The sequence below is a fragment of the Euprymna scolopes genome, chromosome 3, assembly GCF_053919585.1.
Source record: "Euprymna scolopes isolate OS-2025 chromosome 3, ASM5391958v1, whole genome shotgun sequence".
Taxonomy (NCBI): domain Eukaryota; kingdom Metazoa; phylum Mollusca; class Cephalopoda; order Sepiida; family Sepiolidae; genus Euprymna; species Euprymna scolopes.
In genome coordinates this window covers 91,196,647-91,218,393 of record NC_136484.1, presented here as the reverse complement: position 1 = coordinate 91,218,393, position 21,747 = coordinate 91,196,647, and the positions used below count along the sequence as shown (strand labels likewise).

General features: G+C 33.0%; 1 protein-coding gene across 1 annotated transcript; it reads right to left on the bottom strand.

Annotated features, from left to right (window-relative positions):
* Positions 1 to 502: 502 nt before the first annotated feature.
* On the bottom strand, positions 503 to 21,439 carry LOC145257498 (SPRY domain-containing SOCS box protein 3-like). The gene is made up of 2 exons (XM_080115664.1): positions 19,546 to 21,439; positions 503 to 658 (listed from the first exon to the last, which is right to left on the bottom strand). The coding sequence occupies exon 1, from the start codon at positions 20,237 to 20,239 to the stop codon at positions 19,559 to 19,561; it is 681 nt and encodes a 226-aa protein (XP_079971790.1). The 5' UTR covers positions 20,240 to 21,439; the 3' UTR covers positions 503 to 658; positions 19,546 to 19,558.
* Positions 21,440 to 21,747: the final 308 nt, after the last annotated feature.

Here is a 21,747-nt window from a genome sequence, read left to right as displayed (position 1 = left end):
ACAAAATGAAAACATAATAAAAAAATAACTACATAACAAGTTAATGATACCAAAGGCAAGATAAGTTACTCTTTTATCTACCTGGATAAGTTTTTTTGTGTTTTCACTTATTTTAAAGGTTTTATTTACTTTGAAATACAAGTAGCAGTGAATCTTAAATTAGACCAAGAAAAAAAAATGGCTGACATGAGATGGTCTTCTGAAGAGTCTCGATAATTGCTTAAAAAATAAACAAAATACCAATACAAACCCACCCAATAAATGCCATGGTGACATTTATCAAGTGCTTTTCTAACAATATTTTGTTTAATTTTCAATTTTTAAGCGATTATCAAGAATTCCCATGTGGGTCTTATGGCAGCCATGGTTATTTTCCATTCTAATCGAACATGCAAATTCTTTTAAATTGAAAAATGCTTTAAAATATGTTAAAAACAAAAAACTTCTCTAGGTGGTAGAGGAGTAACTTATCTTGCCTTTGGTAACATTTATTTGTTGTACATTTGATTTTTTTTTTTTTTTTTTTTTTTGCCACTTTTCCATTTTGTTGTCTTTACTGCAAAATACCCGGATAATGAATCTATGTGGCACATTATCTTCTTGAATGGCTGTCCTCATCTTTTTGTGGAACTGCTGTCATCCATGAAGGCGAAATCATCTGAAAAAAAATAAATAAAATGAGATAATATCAATATTTCTTCTTGGATCTTGACCAAATTTTACATAAACATTTTAGAGGAATGTACTAACTCCTAGAATCTCCTAGAGCCACATCAAACCCTCCAAAACATAGATTTTTAAAATCATTTTAAGATCTTCTAAGAGAGGCATAACACAAGAAAATTAGTCTATTACTTCAGTTGTGTAAGCTTTACCTTCAGCTTTCTTTACCATAAAAGTATGCTTGGTATTACTTCATTTTGATCTTGTGCACTCAGTAGAGTGTATCTCATAAATATGCTTTGGATGTATTATAAAAGTATTTAAAAATAAATATTTTTTTTAAATATATATATATCTCCAGATATAAAGAGTGTCTGACATAGTAGACTAACTACAGGTCTCTTTTTATTTGGATTTGAAGCTGACAGTATCAATGTTGTCCTAATTTTCTTTAATACATCTGTAAACATTATTTTATTGGTATCTTTTCAATATAACCTGATGCACTAATGTAGCGTATATGTGAGAGAGAATCCAGTCATAGTGCTCAATTATTTAGAAAATTAAAAAGTAAGAGTGTAATATTATTTAGGTATTATAGAAAATCAGAACAACTTTGCTACCATTGATTTCAAATTTAATCAAAGACCTATGAGGGTCATTCCTAAAAGTAATACCTCCTATTTTTTTAACTAAAAAATTTGAAGAACTACAAAGACAGAAGTGGTACTATTAAAACAAGCGACCTTTGCTCCAGTATTTATTTTGCTACATAGTCATCACCATTCTCAATGCACTTTTGCCAGTGATGAATAAGAGCCTTGATATCTTGGTTGTAAAAGTCAGCACCTGGTGAGACAGTCCATTTTTGTGTTGCTAGAATTATTACGGCATTGTTGTCAGGGAAATCCTACCAACGTAATGCGTCTTTTAGAGATCCAAACAAGTGGAAGTCAGATAGTGTAAGGTTAGGATGATTTGGAAGGTAAGACAGCATCGATAAACCGAATTTTGTCACACATTCTGTGGTCTTAAAACTTGTGTGCGGCCTAGTGTTGTCATGTTGCAAATTGAAGGTTTCCTTTTTCTCTGGCCTCACATGGGCAATCCAGGCCTTCAACTTTATCAATGTTTCAATGTAACGGTCAGAGTTGACAGTCAACCCTGGTTCGAAAAAATCCAGGAGGATAACACCGTTTCTGTTTCAGAAGACTGTGCAAATCACTTTGCCTGCAGATATCTTCATCTTGAACTTCTTTGCTGGGAAGTGTGAGTGGTGCCATTCCAACGACTGCTGTTTGAACTTGGACTTATAGTGATGACATCTCAACTCGTCACCAGTGCTGATGCAGTCCAATAATCCGATATCTTTGGCTTCGTACTGATTTAACAAGTCCGGACAGACATCCCATCGATGGTCCTTTTGATCCTGCATGAGCATTTGTGGAATCCACCTAGCACACACTTTGCTGTATTCTAGACATCACAAAATCATTTCCAGTAGACTGACACCCACATTCAACTCTACATGCATTTAATTCACAGTTATCCACCAATCAGCATGGGCGAGTTGGGGTGGTGGCTGTGCATGGACATCTAAAATGCACTTAGTCATACACATCTGTCGTCACTCTGAAATCTACAAACTGTGCTGACATCAACTGCATTGGCTCTATAAACGTTCAGCAGGCAGCGGTGAAAGTTGATCAGTTCAATTTTTTTTTTTGCATAGAAGAATTCAATGATGCATCTCTGTTTCTGGCGCACATCCATGACAGGGATTGCTTTCTTAGAGTCTCACACCATCAGTATCTGCATGTTGTAAATGGCTCACATGGGCAAACCATTGTTTTATCATCCTTATTACTTCAAGATAAGTTTGTAATAGTTCCTAGTGATAAAGCGGCAAACAATATAGGAGTTAGAATTGAATTATGAACACAGAGGACAACAGGCTACATTTCTGGAGTTGGATATAAAAATTGAGGATGGGATTTTTCTTTATAAAATATTTTATAAAAGAAACTCTTTCTCTTTTCAAATAGTGCATATGCTGCATAAAGATAGTACCTGCCCTGTTTTTATGTTTTATGGAACCATTATCTCAGAGTTTTTGAGGATAGCTCGCGTTACTTTAAAATTAGTAGACTTTATACCACCAGTTTCTAGCTTAGTAATAAGGATGATAAAACAAGGTGGTGATAAAACTAAAATATTTAAACAGTTAAATAAAGCATTTTTTCGTTATCCTAATACTTTTGAATCGTATAAAATTAACCAGAATATATTAATAAAGAAAATCCAAAACTTTATTAGTAATGTATAAAATGTATTTATAAAAAAAAAATGTATATATTTTATTTTTAACCTTTATATATATTTAATTTTCAATAAATAAGAATGCAAATATACAAAATACTAATCATAGTGGGGGTGATAAGTAGTCAAATGGATTAATCCTAGTCTTATAAATACAAGACTGGTAAATTAAAAAAATATATCCATTTTGAATTTGGAAATAGATGAATCTCACAGGTAAGAAATTTATTTTTATAACATGAATAGGTTAGATAAAGTAATTAAGAATAGGAAACTAGATCTAATATTTGTAACATGTTTTTTTTCCTAAGATTAAGGGAGGTGGTGTTTGATCAACACTGCTGGGGAGCCATGATGTAATATACTGTTTTGTTTTTAAATCCCCGAAACAGTGTTTCATGGTAAACAACTGATGATCCCTTCAAAAATAAATTATTACTGGTACTATAGTGAATTCGAGAGAGCAAGTTTATGAAGTTATTGCAGGTGATTGAATGACTTACTGACTAAATGGTTTTCTAAAGAATGATAATATTTTTTTTTTATAGTTTTAAAGGTTAAAAACTTCCAAGACATATATATATATATATATATATATATATATATATACAGGGTGACCCCCAAAAAACAAAAGCTAAATGTAGGCCATCTAGAACATATGCTGTAGAACGGAGAAAAAAAGGCCAAAGACCCTTGTGTTTTGATATGATGTTTTGAATATAATAAACTAGTTATGACCAAAGTTTCATTTCATTCAGACAAAACACTAAGAAACATGGCCTAATTAGAGTTGGGGCCCGTTTTTTTGGGTCACCCTGTGTATATATATATATATATATATATATATATAAGGTAATCAAAATGGTAAACTTAAAATATATTATAAATATTAAAGAGTTAATATTTACAAGTAATCTCAACCAGATGTAAAAGCTCAATAAAACCGAAAAGGAAATAAAGCTTATAATATGAACAAATGATTAATAAAACATGTTAAAAAAACATCTTAAAAAAGAGTTAAAAACATGTTTAATTTTAAAAAGGAAGCACAAGATAAGTGGATAGTCCTTAATCCGCAGAGTTTTGAAGAAATACTCTAGTTCTCATCAGAGAGCAGGAATTAGCAAAATGCGGGATCGGATTTTGCATGTAAAAGTATTTAATGTAACCACAAGTAAGTCACAGATCTTACTTGGTTAAATATATATATATATATATATATATAATTGTTTTCTGTTTAGTTCTTTTTTCAGGAGTCATTTTCAACACTGCTTACATATTAACTTTCTTTTTATTAGGTAATTTTTTACCTTAGCTCCACCTAAACAATTTACTTTAATCTGATGACTTCTTTAAGTTTTAGATTATGCTGAATAAGACAATCTCTTTTACCTTTGGCGGAGACAAGTAGTTTTCGAGAAATAATGACATGCATTACGCACTGTAATTCACTGTTCTACACACACACGATAAACAAATATACTTTTCTCCACATGACACTACCACCCCCCAATTTCTTTTTTGGTTTATAGTCTTTGCAGGCAGGTATACTGACAACACATATCAAGGTTAAACTTGGGGCAAATACTTTGACAATCCTCCCTACCCTCATAAAATGGGGTGTCTATTCTGAAAGCCATTCTTACCATGGCGAGGTTGGGCGTGTCTATTCCCTATGATATTCTTAACATGAGGAGGTTAGAGGTGTCAATTCTGAAAGCCATTCTTAACATTAGGACGTTGGATATTGGTCACCAACAACGACTGTAGTTTAATTTTTTACAAAGGGGGAGGGGGGGAGTCATGCTTCCACTGGGCAACGTCGGTTAACGAGTCCTGCTAGTTATAAATAATTCACAATAAAATTAATTAGTATTGTTACCATTACTACATTTGCTTATTATTAATATTGTTTACTCACAAGAAGTTTTCAGACGAATCATTGATCACTTCCTAGCAAAAACATAGTTTCCCTAACGTCTGAGTGATAACAAGTTTCTTCAGATTTCCAGTACTGTTTGCTTCTCTTGATTATAGTTATAAATCACTTTACATTCTCTCAGATGTTTAGTATTGAATTCCTGCTGATAATGGCTATTGATTTTATTTAGAATTTAAATGGCACTCAGCTTATTTTTGTGCTCTTCCTGCGCTTCCATTGGAGATCTGGATGATGATTTCTCAATCGATCTTCCCATCATCTCATTCTTTTCACAACTATTTTCTGTGATACCAACTTATGATGGTGCAACTGACATTTTGTTCTTTTAATATTAATAAATAATGTTGGTATCTAGTTTTGGTTGGTATAACACAAAATGGTCATGAAGAATCAAGGAGGATAGAAAGATCAAGGATTAAGAGTACCATCCAGATACCCACTGGAAGGGCATGGAGAGTACTGAAACCTTAGGTAAGCTTATTGCCTTTTAAATTCCAGAGAAAGCTAACAGTCCTTGCCAGTGAGAAATCAATGGTAAACGGTTATTGCAATGCAAGAAAATGATTTGCAACGGTTATCAAAAGAGGCAGAAAGTGCTGGAACTCTGGGAATACTTATTGTCACTCGAACTCCTGGGAATATTACTTGTTATTGCCAGTGAACAATCATTGGTAATAATCAGTGTGAAAATTCCTAGTGAGTAAATAATAATTTGAAATTTTAGAAGACCAAATAATGTTAAAAAATATTAAATGATTAAAATCATTTTTTTTTTTAGACTTTTGTTATAATGTACCTTTTTAAAATAAGACTGTTGATTTTATCTGTTATTTCTCTTCATTTTACTAGTGATATTAATCCAGAGGGGTCAGCCCCTCGTAGAGAGAGAAAAATTACGACTTAAAATTTGTGCCACCACACAAGCACACATACCTATTTCAGACTGACCACAACCATCTGACAAAGCCAAACTATTTGCAAAAATCTTTACAGTGAATTCTACCCTTTGTGATCAAGGCTGCCTACCCCCCCCCCATATTTCTTCTAGTGACTGAAAACACGCTATGTGACGTACAAATATCTGTGCATAATGTGGCCAAACTTATCGAAAACCTTGATTTCAATAAAGCAACTGGCTCTGGTTGCATTCAGATCATATTGTTCAAAAAGCTTCAACCTGAACTAGCTCCCATACTTATAAAGCTGTTCACACATTACCTTAAGGAGAAAGGCTTCACAACATCTTTGAAAATTTCATTAGTCTGCCCTGTATTAAAAAAATTTGGAGATCGGTTTTCTACCTCTCATTACCGACTAATCAGTCTCCTGTGAGTCATGATTAAGTTGCTGGAATCTGTGATAATAGAGTAGTGGCCAATCACCTCAGTAAAAATAACCTATTTAGTGACATGCAATATGGTTTCCATTCTGCTAGATCTACAGCTGATATGCTAACTGTAATATCACACAGGATTAGTGAATCTCTCGACAGGGCATTCGTTTCTAGAGCAATAGCACTTGACATATCCAAGGCTTTTGATAGGGTATGGCACAAAGGTCTACTTCAAAAGATTTCCAGCTATGGAATAGCCGGAAATGTCCTCTCAAGTATTAAATCCTTTTTCTCTGAAGGGTTTATATGTGTAGTCAATGGGTAAAGTCAAAAGCTCATAGTATCAATACCACGTGATGCAATAGGGAAAAAGGTGATCGATTAATTGTAATACATCTAAAGGCCAAGTTTTTCTCTTTTTATCAACACCCAGACTCCTATCTGGCCCCAATTGAAATGAGTGGCTTTTGTCTTGGTGGAGCATCATATTTTAATAAATTTCTTGGACTGACTCCTCACTCCTGAACTGAAACGGAGCACATAAATCAAATCTGTTGCCAAGATCACCAGAAGAATAGTTGGATTATTCTATTACTTTGGTACATATGTTATGCTGATGCAATTTTCTATCTGTACAAGAGCTGTACATCCTAGGATGGAGTACTGTTGCCACATCTGGGCAGGAGCTGCTCGGAGCACCCTATCCTGCCTTGACAGAGTTTGAAATCGGTTTTGAAACCTAGTATGTAATGCCCTTTTTCCCCTGCAACCTCTTTCCCCACAGAAGAGACGTTGCAAGCTTGTCTTTGCTCTATTATTTTTATGGCAAATGCTCATCTGGGCCCCAATCTATGGTCCTGCTTGCCAAACTTACATAAAAACACTCATCTAGTTACAACCACTATTAACATTCTCCCCCCCTCCCCCCATTCTACCTGTGCCTAAATTTAAACACAAGTTCTCTGAACAAAGCTTCTTTCCTAGCTGCCCACCTGTGGAATTCTGTTCTGCTGGCCTGTTTTCCAGTTAACTATAATATGGTCATCTCCAAGTACAATATAAACAAGTTCTTGTTAAGTCGGCCCCTTAAATAATCAAATTATATCTAATTTCCACTACTAACGATAACTACAGGCTATTGTTTTGGTGACCACTGTACATTCATTAATCCTTATCCTCGAGTGGCTCTTAGGGTTTGATAAGTGGTAACTCAATAGCACTGAACAGATTCTTTTTCTTACTCCATGAAGGGTTAATACCACCAGCGAAATGAAAAAAAAAAAAGAAAAAAAAGTTAAATCTTCTTTAAAAAAAGGTGTGTTACACAAAATCTCAGGAAAAAAAATTCAATTATTTAATAAAATATTTTTTTACTATTTGGTTTTGTAAAATTTTCAAATTAATCTTAATGTTTTTAAAGATGTGAAAAAAATCCTAAAATAATAATAATATCCAATTATATGGCAATTCCCTTGGCAAAGAATAACCACTCCACCCTTTGATTAATAAAACCGTTATTCATAACAATGAATTGTTTACAATATAATCAGTTATGGTTTTGGCATTGAAACAAAATGGGTTGGGTTTTCTTTTTCTTTAAACCACATTAGCACATGAGAAAATTAATGGTTGCAGAGCACAAATGAACTATAATACTAGACTTTTGCTTTTTTACTAGACTTTGATAAAATATTAGGTTTCTCGGTTCCGATGCTTCACATTTCATACGAGACATTGGATAGATGACAGCCTATTGTAAGAATGGACACCTAATAAACTGCTTGCATTTTCCAAAGCATCTGCTTTGCTATTATCTGAGGCAATGTCAGGTCTATTATGATGTCATCCTGCAATACCTAAGATTTTTTATATGTATTTCTCATTTGTACATGACATATAGTATTTTCTTTTTTTTTTTTTTTTTTTTACAATCTTATCACCTCTTATCAAGGCCCACAAGTCACTCAAGAATAGTATCATTAAGTTTCTGAATTTTTTAAATGAAGATTAATTATTAGTATTATTTGAATTATTCTAACTACTGTTCTTATCTGTGCAGAAGGTCTGCAATTACATCAACTGAAACGTTGTGGAAAAAAAACACTCAAGACGAGAGCAGCAGTCCAAAGAATGCAAATAATATGATTAACTTTGACAGATGGTGAAACAGGATTAATAATGATGGCTGAAACTGGTCAGAAAGTTTTCATTTTTTTATGGTTGCCTGTTGAAATAAATTTATTGGGTAAATAAAAATTCAAATGATTGTTTTTTTTTTTTGTTGAAAGTTGGAAAATACTGAAATAAGCATAGAGAAGAAACCACAGAAGGCAGTGATGATATTTCACTTCAGTGGAAGTCCTCAGAAATCAAGTAGTCTCTTTCTGTGACTAATACTTGACCTCTATACAAGATACATAGATATTCGAATATTCCATCAAATCCTACCTTTACCTCTCAAAGAACATTAAATTTCTTCTCATTAATTGACCAGTTAACTGTGTCTTTGTGGTATATCTTTATTGCGGCCTCTTGATCTTACCGGATTCTAGGACAAGAATTTATCTAGTCTGGTGGAGTAACCAACTTAGTGCTGTTACTACTTGAATAAAGTTCACCATTCCTTGTATAAGCCAGTGTGGGTTAGCCATACTGACGGGATTTTATTTGTGCTATGTTATTTTAAATATTTAGTCAGGATTTACTTGCAGGGTGTAATATCATCATGCCAGTTTGTCCTAACAAACCCTTGCACAGAGAGATTGTAGACACTCAAGGATGGTATCTTGTAGGCATTCAAGTTCTCTTCATGATGATGAAATGATAATATATATATATATATATATATATATATAGATATTAAATTATAATACATTAAATGCCTTTGCAACAACTCATTCTATTTGCAAGTTGATTAAAAGCCAATTTATCTACAAAAATTGGTTCCTTTTTTACATCTGGACTAGATGACTCTAAATATAACCAATGAAGGTTATTTCAAAAAGAGGAGCAGTTCCCTTAGTGTTTTGTCTGAATGAAGTCACCATTCAAAAGAGGACAAAGGTTTTTCAACTTTCGTGCCAAATTAAGTGTCTATTGATGTGTCAGATGAGGCCATGTTAGAATACAGGGGAGGTAATTCATTACCACGACAGACAAAGGAATTTTTAAATGTACGCTCCTGATCAAAAATTTAAGACCACTTGAAAATCTTTAAAAAGATAGATTTTAAACTCCTAAGGTTATCAATACTATAACCTAAAAGGTTATGGAAAAAAAAGTTGTATAATAATGACTTCTTCCTCCACTGATTTTGATGACTTCAAAAATTCTTTGGGGCATGCTAGAAATAAACCTTTTCATTAAGGTGCGAGGAGGGGAGGTGCTCCAGCTTCTTAAGATGGCTTAACGAAGTTCATTTTTTGTTGAATATTGTTTGCCATTTCGATAAACATCTCTTGTAATCCATACCCAAATATTTTTAATTGGGTTTAAGTCTGGTGAGCATGCAAGATGTCCCAAGAGATGGACCTTGACTTTTCTTGCAGAAAAGTCAAGGTCCATCGTGCAGCATGGATTGCAGCATCATCCTGTTGGAGTAACAATCCATCCCCACACAAACGATGGCCTCCGTCATCAATTATGCTTTTTGTAGCATGCTAACATAACCAGCTGCTGTCTCACAACCCTGCACAACCTGGAGCTCCATCATTCTTCTGTAAGAAAAGGCATCCCATACCATTAGGAACCCTCCACCACTATGACACTCGAAAATTTCAGGAGACATGTTTTCGATGTGTTAATATTATTGGAAGCCATCAGGACCATCTAGATTGAATTTTTTCTCATCAGAAATCAGGACTTTCTTGCACTTCAACATCCCATGTTTGGTATTCACAACCAAACCATAAGCGATCCATCTTGTGATGTGGAAGCAGGCAAAGAATTTGTTTACGCTTTTTATTTACCATGCCTTTTTGTCATAAGTGCCGTCTGATGGTTACTGAACTGCAATCAGCATTTGTGACTGCCTTAATTTCACTAGAAGAAAGTCCCCTGTTTTATTCTTCTACTCAATGCATGAGAAATTTTTTGGAGGCCTACCAGTGAATTTTGCGTTCCCATAATTCTCACTGTTCTTTAGGAAGTTGCAAATCATAGTTTTACTGTGATTTACCTTAGTTGCGATCGCCCACTGTGACAAACTTTGCTTATGGAAATCTAGAATTTAAGCATGCTCAACTTCAGTAAGTTTGCTTGCTTTAGGCGTGGTGACATCTTTATGCAGTGATTGCTAATCTGTAACTGAACTAAAAACAATTTATACCCCTGGTCTTATAATTTTGATCAAGTGTAAAATTCGTCATTTTATAAAAATGTAAATTTCTGAATTAAATGTTTGGAATGTAACTCCCCACCCCCATAATTTTTTAGGTTGTAGTATTGTTAACCATAAAAATTTTAAAGTAGTCTTAAATTTTTGATCAGGAGTGTATTATTATCGATTAATTATACTCAACAAACACGGTTAACATATATTAACTATTGCATAACTTTTGTAGCAAAGATCCTAGCTTATAGAAGATATAGATGACAGTCACAGCTTAAAAGTGTACCAAGACCCATGCTGATTGTTAAATGTAATAAATATTAAAAAATTGATAACAATATGAATGTTAAGTGAAAATTGTCATCAACATATTTATGTACAGATTTACAGATAATTGAAATATATTTTGTGTGAGTAAATTGGATAAAAAAGTTAAATGTTCTTGTGTTTGAAGTGTGTGTATGTATTCAACAGAGTATGTATGCATGTGATAGAGTGAGTTGAGAACAGTCATTTTTCTCCCCTTTGCCATGAGACAATAGACAGTAGTCTGTTGTCTTGTCTCTGGCTCATTGTCTCTTTGTTGAAAAATCTGATCTTTATATGTTTGGCGACTGGATCCAAGAGTGAAATCACTTTTGGGCACCAAAAGTGATGTTAAGCATGCTGGGTTTTTTTCATGTCATGAGAACTGGTTTTTAAATGAAAAATGTAATTGTTTTCTGAAAAATTATGATAATTTATGTGGCAGATGTATTTAAGCAATTAATTCCTATTTCAGTCACATAAATTATTTTGAACTGAAAAGAAAATTCATATGAGTCAGATTATTTTCTGTTCTTTCATTTTCCCCACAATGAAGATGTTTGCTTTTTCACCTAAACAGCAGCAGCAGTCAATTTTATTTTCTCTCTGACAACAATAAAATCACATGCAAACAAAGCAGCATCCAAACCACCAAAAGGTTCCTATTGAGCAAAAAATCTGTTTTTTTGTTATGCTGCCACTTCAGGCCTCTAACTGTAGCTAAATTTGCATAATCATATTAATCTTGTATCTAACGGGTTCCAGGCTTGCGCACAAATGCTTCCCTACAGTGGGCACATGCCAGTCATGTGCATTTATTGCTATGTCTCTCTACACTTATTGCCTCACTTTTTTTAGAGTTTTTTTTTTGGGGGGGGGGATATGTGGTTTCACTCATGCTATTGGTTGAGAAATATCTAGGATTGGGGAACATGTCAATCTTATGCTTTATTATTCAAAATAAAATGTTAAGATTTAAAAAATCTTCAAATAAAAAGTCATTTCTGGTTAAAATTAAATGTAAAAAAGTAAGTCAAGAATTACGCTTTGTTGTGTTCCTAAACCAAAAGAAAAGAATAACTTTCTCAGGTGCCACTGTGGTAAAAAAGAAAAAAAAAAAGAACATCATTAATAATAAAAAAAAAAGCACAACTATAATACATTTATAGCACACTAAAATACTTGTCATGAAATGTTGAGAATGAGTCAACATTAAATAATGCATAATTTAAAAAAAAAAATTATAGCAACTTGAATGGCACACACAAGCTGCTCAAAAGACATCTGATCATGTTGGATTTTAAACATGGCTGATGACTAAGATCAAAGTGTAGGATCTGTTCTGATGCTACCTTTAAGTTAATTTGTCCTTAGTCAATGTAGAGAAACTCTTCTATACTAAGGCAATTTGTATTTTTGCCTACTTCCAGAGTGCTCCTATTTGACGAGCTAGTTTTCCCTCCACCTTGTGTAACGCTTTGCTTTCATGGAGAAGCAAATAAATAAATACATAATCAAATTGAGCAAAATGCAAATGGAGTTAACTGTTTCTAACATGCCACGAGAGATATCCCATCACATTTAAATTGTTTTTACAAAATGAAAATAATAAAAAATGTTTTAATTTGCATTTTTATTACCTATGAGATTATCTGCCTTGTGGTATATTCCGAACAGAGTTAACTCCCTTTGCATCCAGCTCGATTTGCTTACATCGATCATATTCAAAATCCAACATGTGATGCGTTTTCTTTTTCCAGTGTTTTGCATGTGCGATTTATATATTGATCTATAGATGTAAATTTAAATGGCGTATCAAAAAAAAAAAAAAAAAAAAAAAAAAAAAAAGGATCACTAGTCCTTTTACGTTTACACAGCTGTTGTACTGCAAATAAAACAGGTTATCTCTTTTTACTATTTACTAAAATAATATAACTTTATCCACTAACTGCACATAAAAATAAATCTTCCAAAAAGTTAAATTAAATTTTAAATTTCACTTTTAAAATGTGTACATATTTTCAGAATTCAAAATTATTATTTCTCAAACTTTTATTTATCCAAAACATAGTCTATTGCAACTAATGCAGTTGAGGCTATTATGATAGGGGCCTGATTCATAGCGGGGACAACCATAACGGAAAGTTGGGTGGCACAGTGTTTGTTCACATTACATTTAAATTTCTACATGTTGATATTATTGTGAAAATAGGGAGCAGATAAAGAATTCCAAAGGCAAGCAGTCCGAGAAAAGAAGCTATCATAATAAGAAATCTGGCATCCGCAAATTTTTTAAGTGAAAGGATAGGATTTTGCTGCTAGGTGAGTGGATTAGAGATTTTTTTTATTTAGGGGTTACAAGTGTAGTAAGATCATCGGAGCACATTCTGTGCAAAAAAAGCAGAGGGATGCAACTTTGACAATATGATATCGGGCTAAAGCTTGGTAGACAGTGTGGGACCTATTAGGTTAGAAATCCGTTTTTGCTCAGAGTCCAAGAGGGAGAGATTGGTGGTTGATACACCAGTCCTGATGTGCCAACAATAATCCATGCACAAACAAGTGATGGCTTTATAGAGATACATGTAGATGTGAGAAGCATGGTAGAAGGAGTTTTTTTGCGGTAGACTTGGCAACATCTTACATGTACTTTTTCCAATTTATGTCGCCTGAGATTGTCAGGCCAAGGAATTTGAATGCCAGACTCTTAGGAAAGGTGCTATCAGCTACGACAATCAGTAGTTGAAAAATGTTTCCACATTTAATGCAACCAAGACGAAGCTCCTTTCATTCAACAACTATAAGATAAAAAAGCTTCTTTCATTCAACAACTATAAGATAAAAAAGCTTCTTTCATTCAACAACTATAAGATAGTTGTTGAATGAAAGAAGCTTTGTCTTGGTTGCATTAAATGTGGAAACATTTTTCAATGATAAAATAAAAATTAGCAATGGAAATGATGTGCATTTTCAATTGAGGAAAAAAATGGGAAAACAGTTGTCTCCCCTACAACTAGAATTTTGTTACTTTTTCTGTATAAGTCTAACAAAGGTGTGCGACTAAAAAACAAAACTAAAATACATCCCATACAATGCTAGATATTTACAACTAGTAATACATAACTTTATTCATAAAAAGATTTATTTTTTAATTGCTTACTTAAAGCTAGTGTTATTCAGAGTATGCCAACAGTGTACCAAAATATATCAAGGACTTTAAGGGTTTTTTTTGTATTGTTCATTAAAATTGAATAACTTTCTAAACTACTGGATTATATATAGTTTTGAAAATACACACATTTTAAAACTGAAATCAAAAATTTAATTAATCTGTTTAAATGCTTTATATAAAAGTACTTGGTAGGTAATAGTTTAAAGTTATTTTTAGGGAATTTTTTTAAAAATGAGTTTTCATGTGGATTACTAGAAAAAATATGCAATTAGAGGAAGTATATATGATGAACAAATATATACTGCACTATGCATCCTTCCCCCCCCCAAAAAAAAAAAGTAGGTAATGCCGGTGTGGATGATTTTAGGACAATAGGATATATACTAAAATCCTCCCCCCCCCCAAAAAAAAGGGAGGTAGTGCCTAGAAGAATGGTATCATGGCAACACAAGCTATACTACCTCCCTCCCAATAAAAAATAAGGCAATCCCTGGGAGGATGGTATTATAATCACAAAACAGCACACCACTTTCTGATCGTACATTTCATCTTTCCTGTCCTCGGTCAGTGAAGGAGTAATTTATCTAAACTAGTAATCAAAGTATTTTTATTCTTTGGACTATTTTTCTCATCTTCAGTGTTATTTTCACATTTCAGTTGATGTAATCGCCGAGACCTTTAGGTTTATTGAGTCAAACTCTGGAATCTTCATGGAATTTCAAACAAAACTCTTTATTTAATCCATTGGGGTAACATGCTCTCGTTCTGTCAGTCATGACTGGATAGAAGTCCTAAGCAATATGTAGCTTGAGTGTTGCCTGAAGAATGCGAATAATCACTCCCATCTCAAAAATTTAGAAACGTAATATCAACCTTTAAAATGTAAAATTTCCTTCTGAGAAACTATGTTTTCTAAGAATATAAAATAATTATCTTATCTATAAAATTATATCTGACACTTTTATCCGGTATTAAATAGATGGTTGATACGCACTAAGTTAAACTTCATTCATTCAAATCGAATATATATATATATATATATATATATATATATATATATATATAAAATGTCTTGCCTTCATAATTGCAATATAATTTACCCCATAAAAAAATTATGAAATTATCTATATAAGTTGAGTTTTTTCTTGCTCTGACATTGATATCAAAAGCCTACTTTTTCTACTTAAAAATTATTAAAACAAACTTTTTAATATACTCAGTCATGAATATGCAGGTGGAGGTTAACTAATTTGCATATTCCTTTGAAAAACCAACGTTAATTAATTATTTATGCATTTTTTATGATTTCTTATAAGATTATTATTTTCATTTCATTATTGCACTAACTTATATTTATGCATAGTTTCTACATTCTGCATAGTTGCATAAAATGTAAGATGAAAACGTTCTAGCACACAGAAATATTTTATATAAGTCGGAGTGTGTGAAAAAGTCTCTACCAAGCTCCTCCTTTGAAATTTTATATATAGATTATTTGGACCTGTAGCACATATTCGATTTGGTTTTTAGCCTGCAAAAATTGCTGCTAAGAGGTTAAAATTGAAAACAAAACAGTTGATTTTGACAGAGTAAGTCTAATGAAATATTACACTTGCTGTTACTTTTCCACATGTGCAAAAGATTCATAGCTGGAAGTTGCTTAATTGTTCAACTTTCGTATCTATCTGTCAGTAGCTCAGACAGTAACAACACTGGAGAGATAAATAACTACTAAGGCTGGAGCTCTAAACGTTTTGGTTTCGATTCTAGCGGATGTACCTAAGTTATAATTTTTTTTTTTAATAACTTTTGAAATCCTTACTTGGATCAATAGAGAATTGGCTCTGTAATAAGAAATCTGTGGGAATTAAATATAATATTTATGGGTATTTTACACCTGGGCATCACTGGGTGGCCTACTAGCATATATATATATAAATATAAATATAAATATATATATATATATATATATATATATATATATATATATATATATATATATATATATAGGGTGTGACATAAGTAACGCCCTTCGAATTGAAAATTAAAGGTGTTACTTATGCCACACCTTGTATAATATATGTAGTGCAATAGTAGAAATGACCAGTACTAAATTACCCACGTAAAAGCACATTTGATTATATATATATATATATATATATATATATATATATATATATATATATAGTCGCTTTAGAAGCAGCCGGTAGTTTCTGCGAGGGGGGGGGATAAAGGGGATTTCAGATTGAAAAGAGACAAAGGAAACCTTTACTATTGTTATTATTAGTGGTTAAGCACCAGGTGTGTTCACATTCACAAGAAAGTATAATAATAAAAAAAAAAAGGTGTACGATATGAAATCATTTGTCTTTCTTATTTTAAATACAAAAGGTAGAAAAAAGTAAAACAGATTCTTGAGGGTCATGTTTTGTCGAAAAGGCTGTTTGAATCGGCCCTTTTTTTTTTTTACTCTGCATTTAATATCAGCAGCAGCAGCAAGGAACATAATGCAAGTCAATTGTGAAAGTACAACAGCTGTTCCTTCACAACAGGGTTTCTTTTCTTTTAAAATGAACTTAAATGTTTCATTTAAATGATTTAGACAATATTTAGTTAATTCATATTTCAGTCACTTGAATTAGTGAAGTTTTCGCAAACAACTTTGTACTTAAACTATATTTTAGTTAAAAAGGAAAGAAATTAAAAAAACAGTAGAGCGAGTTTCATTGTGCATGACGATGACGACTGTTTTCGGTAAATTTGTATTTCAGAAACGCCGTTTCATATATGTACGATGAAATAAATACGTTTAGGAGTAATGCCGACAATCATCTCTAAATAATTTAGATGGTCGAAAGAATATTTAGCCATTTTTTTTTTTTTTTTTTTTTTACCATTTTCTGCTAGTTGACACTTTCAGTCTACAGAAACAAAATCAAGCTCAGAATAGAATTTTATGTAAAAACAGAAACTGACGGAAAGTAAAACGAAATACAGAGCCAGCACACTCACTACTCTAAATGAAACTGTTTTTTATTAAACAGTTTTATTTATTTTAAAAAGGTACTAGTGCATAATAAGAAACGGGCTTTTAAATTATAGAATTTAAAAAAAAAATAGATTTTAAATCTCGCCAGTATTTTTTAAAACTAAATTTTCGGTTGTACTTTTTTTCTTCTTTTAACAATTATGCGAACGTCAAATTATTATTAGTCAAATAATAACTAAAAAAAAAAAAATAAAGAATAATATTTTTTAAAAATATGTGTAAATATTCGTTTTTACATAATACCCTTTAAGATTGATAAAAAAAAATAGAATTACAAACACAAAAATGTTTCACCACATTTTTCCTCCGACAATAATTCGATAGCACCAAATTATTAAATTACTTTTTAGTCTCGCCCCTTTTTATAATGCAGTGAAAATTACATCGAATTATTTTACTTTACGGGGGTCGGAGGAAAAACAGATTGTGAGTCATATATAAAAATGTGGGGAAACATTTTTGCGTTTGTAATTCTATTATTTAAAAAGCCATTCTTAACATGGGGAGAGGGGAGGGTGTTTTTTGTACCTATTCTGTACTTTAATCTTACAATTGAATAAAAAAAAAACATGGCTTTTTAAATAATACCGTTATTATTTCAGCACGGATCAGTAAGTGCATTGCATGAGTACCAATAATTTTAATCTATTTTAAAATGTAGATATATTTTTCTCTCTCTGTGCGTGTGCTACAAAAATATAAATTCAAAAAATGACCAAAAGTGTACTGTAACATCAAAACAAGTACTGCACTTTGCTCCTATTCTAAGAACACCAGTCAGTATTTATTTTTTAAGTTAACTTGAAAATAGACATTCTTCAATTTTATTCTTCTTCAATCTCCGAAAACTTCAATAACATTAGTTAACGAGTTTTAAAAATGCTGAAGTTTTTTTGGTTTTTTTTAATTTAAACAAAATTCAATATTCTTTTCATTAATTCAAACTGGAAACTAAATAAATATGTTGGAAAAACGAATCAAATAAGAGAGAAACAGGTGTGCGTCAAACTGAAGATATATTGATTTTTTTTTAAAGCTAAAATAAAAGAATAAAAACTTAAGACAAAGTAAATCTTCCCAGTCACGTCTATGGCAAAAATCGGCTGAGACAGATTCTAATGTGAAGGTAGAAAATGGATGTAATCTGAAACAAAAGGTGGGGGTAGGGGGAGGTATAAAAATGAATGAGGAAGAATTTAAAAGAATATATTATTATGGTGTGAAAAATGAAAATATTTTATTTAGAATTTCCAATGCTCGTTTTCTGGTTCGAACAATAACCAATATTGGATTATTATTATTAAATTATAAAAAAGAAAAATATATTGAGATATTTTTAACTCTCATAATTTAAAAGATTTTTTATCCTATTTTTCTTCACCCTAAATTCAAATGTAATTCAGTTTTAGATACTTGTATGGAATGGGCACCCAGAAGATTTAAGTTCTGGTGAAATTAATCCTGAAAATGACCGATGCATGCAGTTCACGATTTGAAAACTACAAAAAATAAGGGCATGCAAATTGCAACGGTGCAACGCTAGGGTTTGAATTATTTTAGCTTAAAAAAAAAAATACAACGAATAAAAATGTTGGAAATGTTCATTAAAGAGAACGAAAAGTAGGTGGCTTCCAAATCGTAAACTGATTTCCAGTATAGTCTAGAGATTTTCCATTAATAATTCGGAATTCAGTTCGGAAGAAGAAAATAAAAAGTTCCAACATAATTTTACAAGTACATCCAATAGCTTTTAAAATAATATTTTGGTACAAGAATTTTAAGAAAATGCGAAACAAAAATGAAAATGTAAATAGTCCAGGCAACGTCGGAATCAGGACCGCTAGTAAAAAGCCGACAAAAAATAAATTGTGAACAGTTAAGCTTTAAGGGTCCTGTAAGATTATGAATTCGCTTTTAACAATCCTGTCACACATATTGCGCACACCTTTTCCGGTGTTTGTATGTGTGCGTGGTTTGTTTTTGTTGTTTTTTTGTACTTCAACCCGGATTTATGGTTAAAAAAAAGTACTAGGTTTTTATGACTTTTAAATTAAAATAAACTTTTTATTGTCTAAATTGATTTCAAAATCAGATTTTAGCTGGCCATGTTGAGTCCTGAATTTTTTCAGCACGTCAGCGACGTTAATAATACAAAAACTTTTTTTTTTTTTTTTAATCATTGGACACTTTACCTTCCAAATGTTCTAATCATTAGAATAAAACATATGCCTTTGCTTAACTTTGCCACTAACCCTAAGTCCGGATGGCAATACGATTTTTAAATCACTAGCTGTCTTTCTTACGTTGTGTGTGTGTGTGTGTGCGCGCGCATGCCGCACGCGCGTTATGAATCTTTGTTTGAGATTATTCAACTTTTAGGGACCCTTGAAGCTCAATTTCACCCTAAGAAACAGATAATTGTATAGATTACCTTGAATTGGCTCTCAATATAAACCACTGCGTATAAATTCCCGGAGTTTATTTGCTGTTGGTAAAACATCAATATCTTCTTCGCTTTGCAAAGCTCTGAGGACCGCAAATCTACATCTGTCCTGCAAATTCTGAAAACTTCGTTTTCGGGTTCCAAGAGTCATTTCTGTTTTAGCCGCAGTGGAGCTAACAAAAGGATATAAATCGCGATCTGTTTTGTGCAAATTCGTAAAGGCAAGTCCAAGATATTTTCCGTCTTTAAAATAACTAAGGGTACCGGCTTCCATATCAACTAGAATACCCACGGTTGTCGACTGGTCTTCGACAAATGGTTTGGTGAACATTCGAAATTTGCCATTGTGCCAAAGGAGGCCTTTGTGCGACAGGCCCCAACTCTGGTCATCCACACCCACCAAATTGACGAAAGCATCCTCGTGGAGACGTGACGCTTTGGTGCCGACACCAAACATCATACTGGTTCCAAAGACGCGGTTCGAAATATGTATTTCCCAGTAGTGCCAGGAATGGGTCAAGGGGCGCGTGGCCTGCACCCCTGCTGTTCCGTTCGACCAGTTTGGATGGAAGTGAGCAGTCCGGTGATTTTCGCCGCTCAATTGGACTTCATGGGATCTATGCCACGAATCCCACCCCCAATATTCGTGGTATCCTTCATCTATTCGGATAGAGGGCGACATAGAAAGAATTTGCTGTTTGGCCGTGGTATCGGCTTTTTCCCATTCTCCGGTTATAATCAAATCCTCAGTGGAAAACAGATTGAACCCGAACAAAGGTGGTTGTTGTTGTTGTTGTTGATGATGTTATTGTCGCGAATGTGGACGAGTTTCCGCTGAGATCGCGCGGTTCGTAAATCGTCATAAATAAATGAATAATAAAGATTAAAAGAAAATCGATTAAAGAGAGCTTGTACGAATGTACGAGAAAGATTATCACTAGGGATTACAAAATAAATAAACAGATTAGGTTTGCTTTGTCTTGTGTCTACGGTTCGTTTGTAGACGGGGCTCGCGTATAAACACATAAAATGTTTTGGCTTTGAATAGTCCAACTTTTTTAAATTAAAAGGAAAGTAATTTTTAGGTTAATTTTTTTTTTCTTGTGCGTCTAGCTTTTGATATATTTCCCTTTTTTTTTTTTTAAATCTGGAGGCACAGCAATTTTATACATCTAACTTAGTAAAAAAGGACAAAAAAAATTAAAGCTCTGTGAATTTTTAAAAAATCTATTTTTGTTACATGGATATGTTTCTTTGATTCCCACATACAATCAACACGCAAGAACCGAATAACATGTCATTTCTTTTCTTTTTTTTTTACACTGTCCATTTTTTTTTTTTTTTTTTTTTTAATTGTATGCCATAGACTCTGACCCATAGAGCTAATAGTATCTGCTGTAACGACCCTGAAAAAAAAAACTGAAGGGCTCCAGTTCGACTCTTTTCTTTGAGGAGAAAAGTGTCGGAAAGGTCCGTCCAAGGTACCGGCTAGTGTAATAGTAGTAGCTGTTGGCGAGAGAAAGAAGAAAAAAAGCAACAAGGTCGTTCGAGTGAAACCAATCTACTACTACTACTACTACTACTACTAGTTTTTGCTCCCCTCACCCATGCGTTTTTTTCTCCTGTGATCATTTATTCTTTCCTAATTTGCCTGTCTATCAACCACCATAAGAGCCGGCACGTGTCACCGTTCATTACAAACATACAAATGACGCGGAGGGAGGGGAGTTTAACGCGACTGAGTTGACACTGAGACGCTGGCCATGCTCGTGCGATAAGCGAATCAAAGACGGAAGAGAAGAGGAAAAGGGTTGGACAAATGTGTGTGTATGTGTATAACACAGTTCCATGTAATAATTAGTGTGTGTTTTATTAGATGCGTGAAATTGAGCCTGGATCTCTGTCATTGTCTTATGTGGATTTGCTTTGTGTATGTGTGCGTTTTAGGGATCTCTGACTTTGTGATGGGAGATTTTGTGCATATGTGTTACTAATCTTGTGTGTGTGTGTGTGTGTGAGAGAGAGAGAGAAAGAGAGAGAGAGTAATTTGCATATATGCGTTTGTCGAGCGAGAGGTTTGTTTTGTTTTGTGTGTACAAACAATATGATAGTTGTCTGTATGTATAAATTTTATTTGAGAAGGTTGTGTGTGTGTGTGTGTGTGTGTGTGTGTGTGTGTGTGTAAGGACG

Bases quoted from the DNA above. Each gene is read 5' to 3' on its own strand.
- LOC145257498 (XM_080115664.1), bottom strand. From the start codon at position 20,239: ATGTCGCCCTCTATCCGAATAGATGAAGGATACCACGAATATTGGGGG.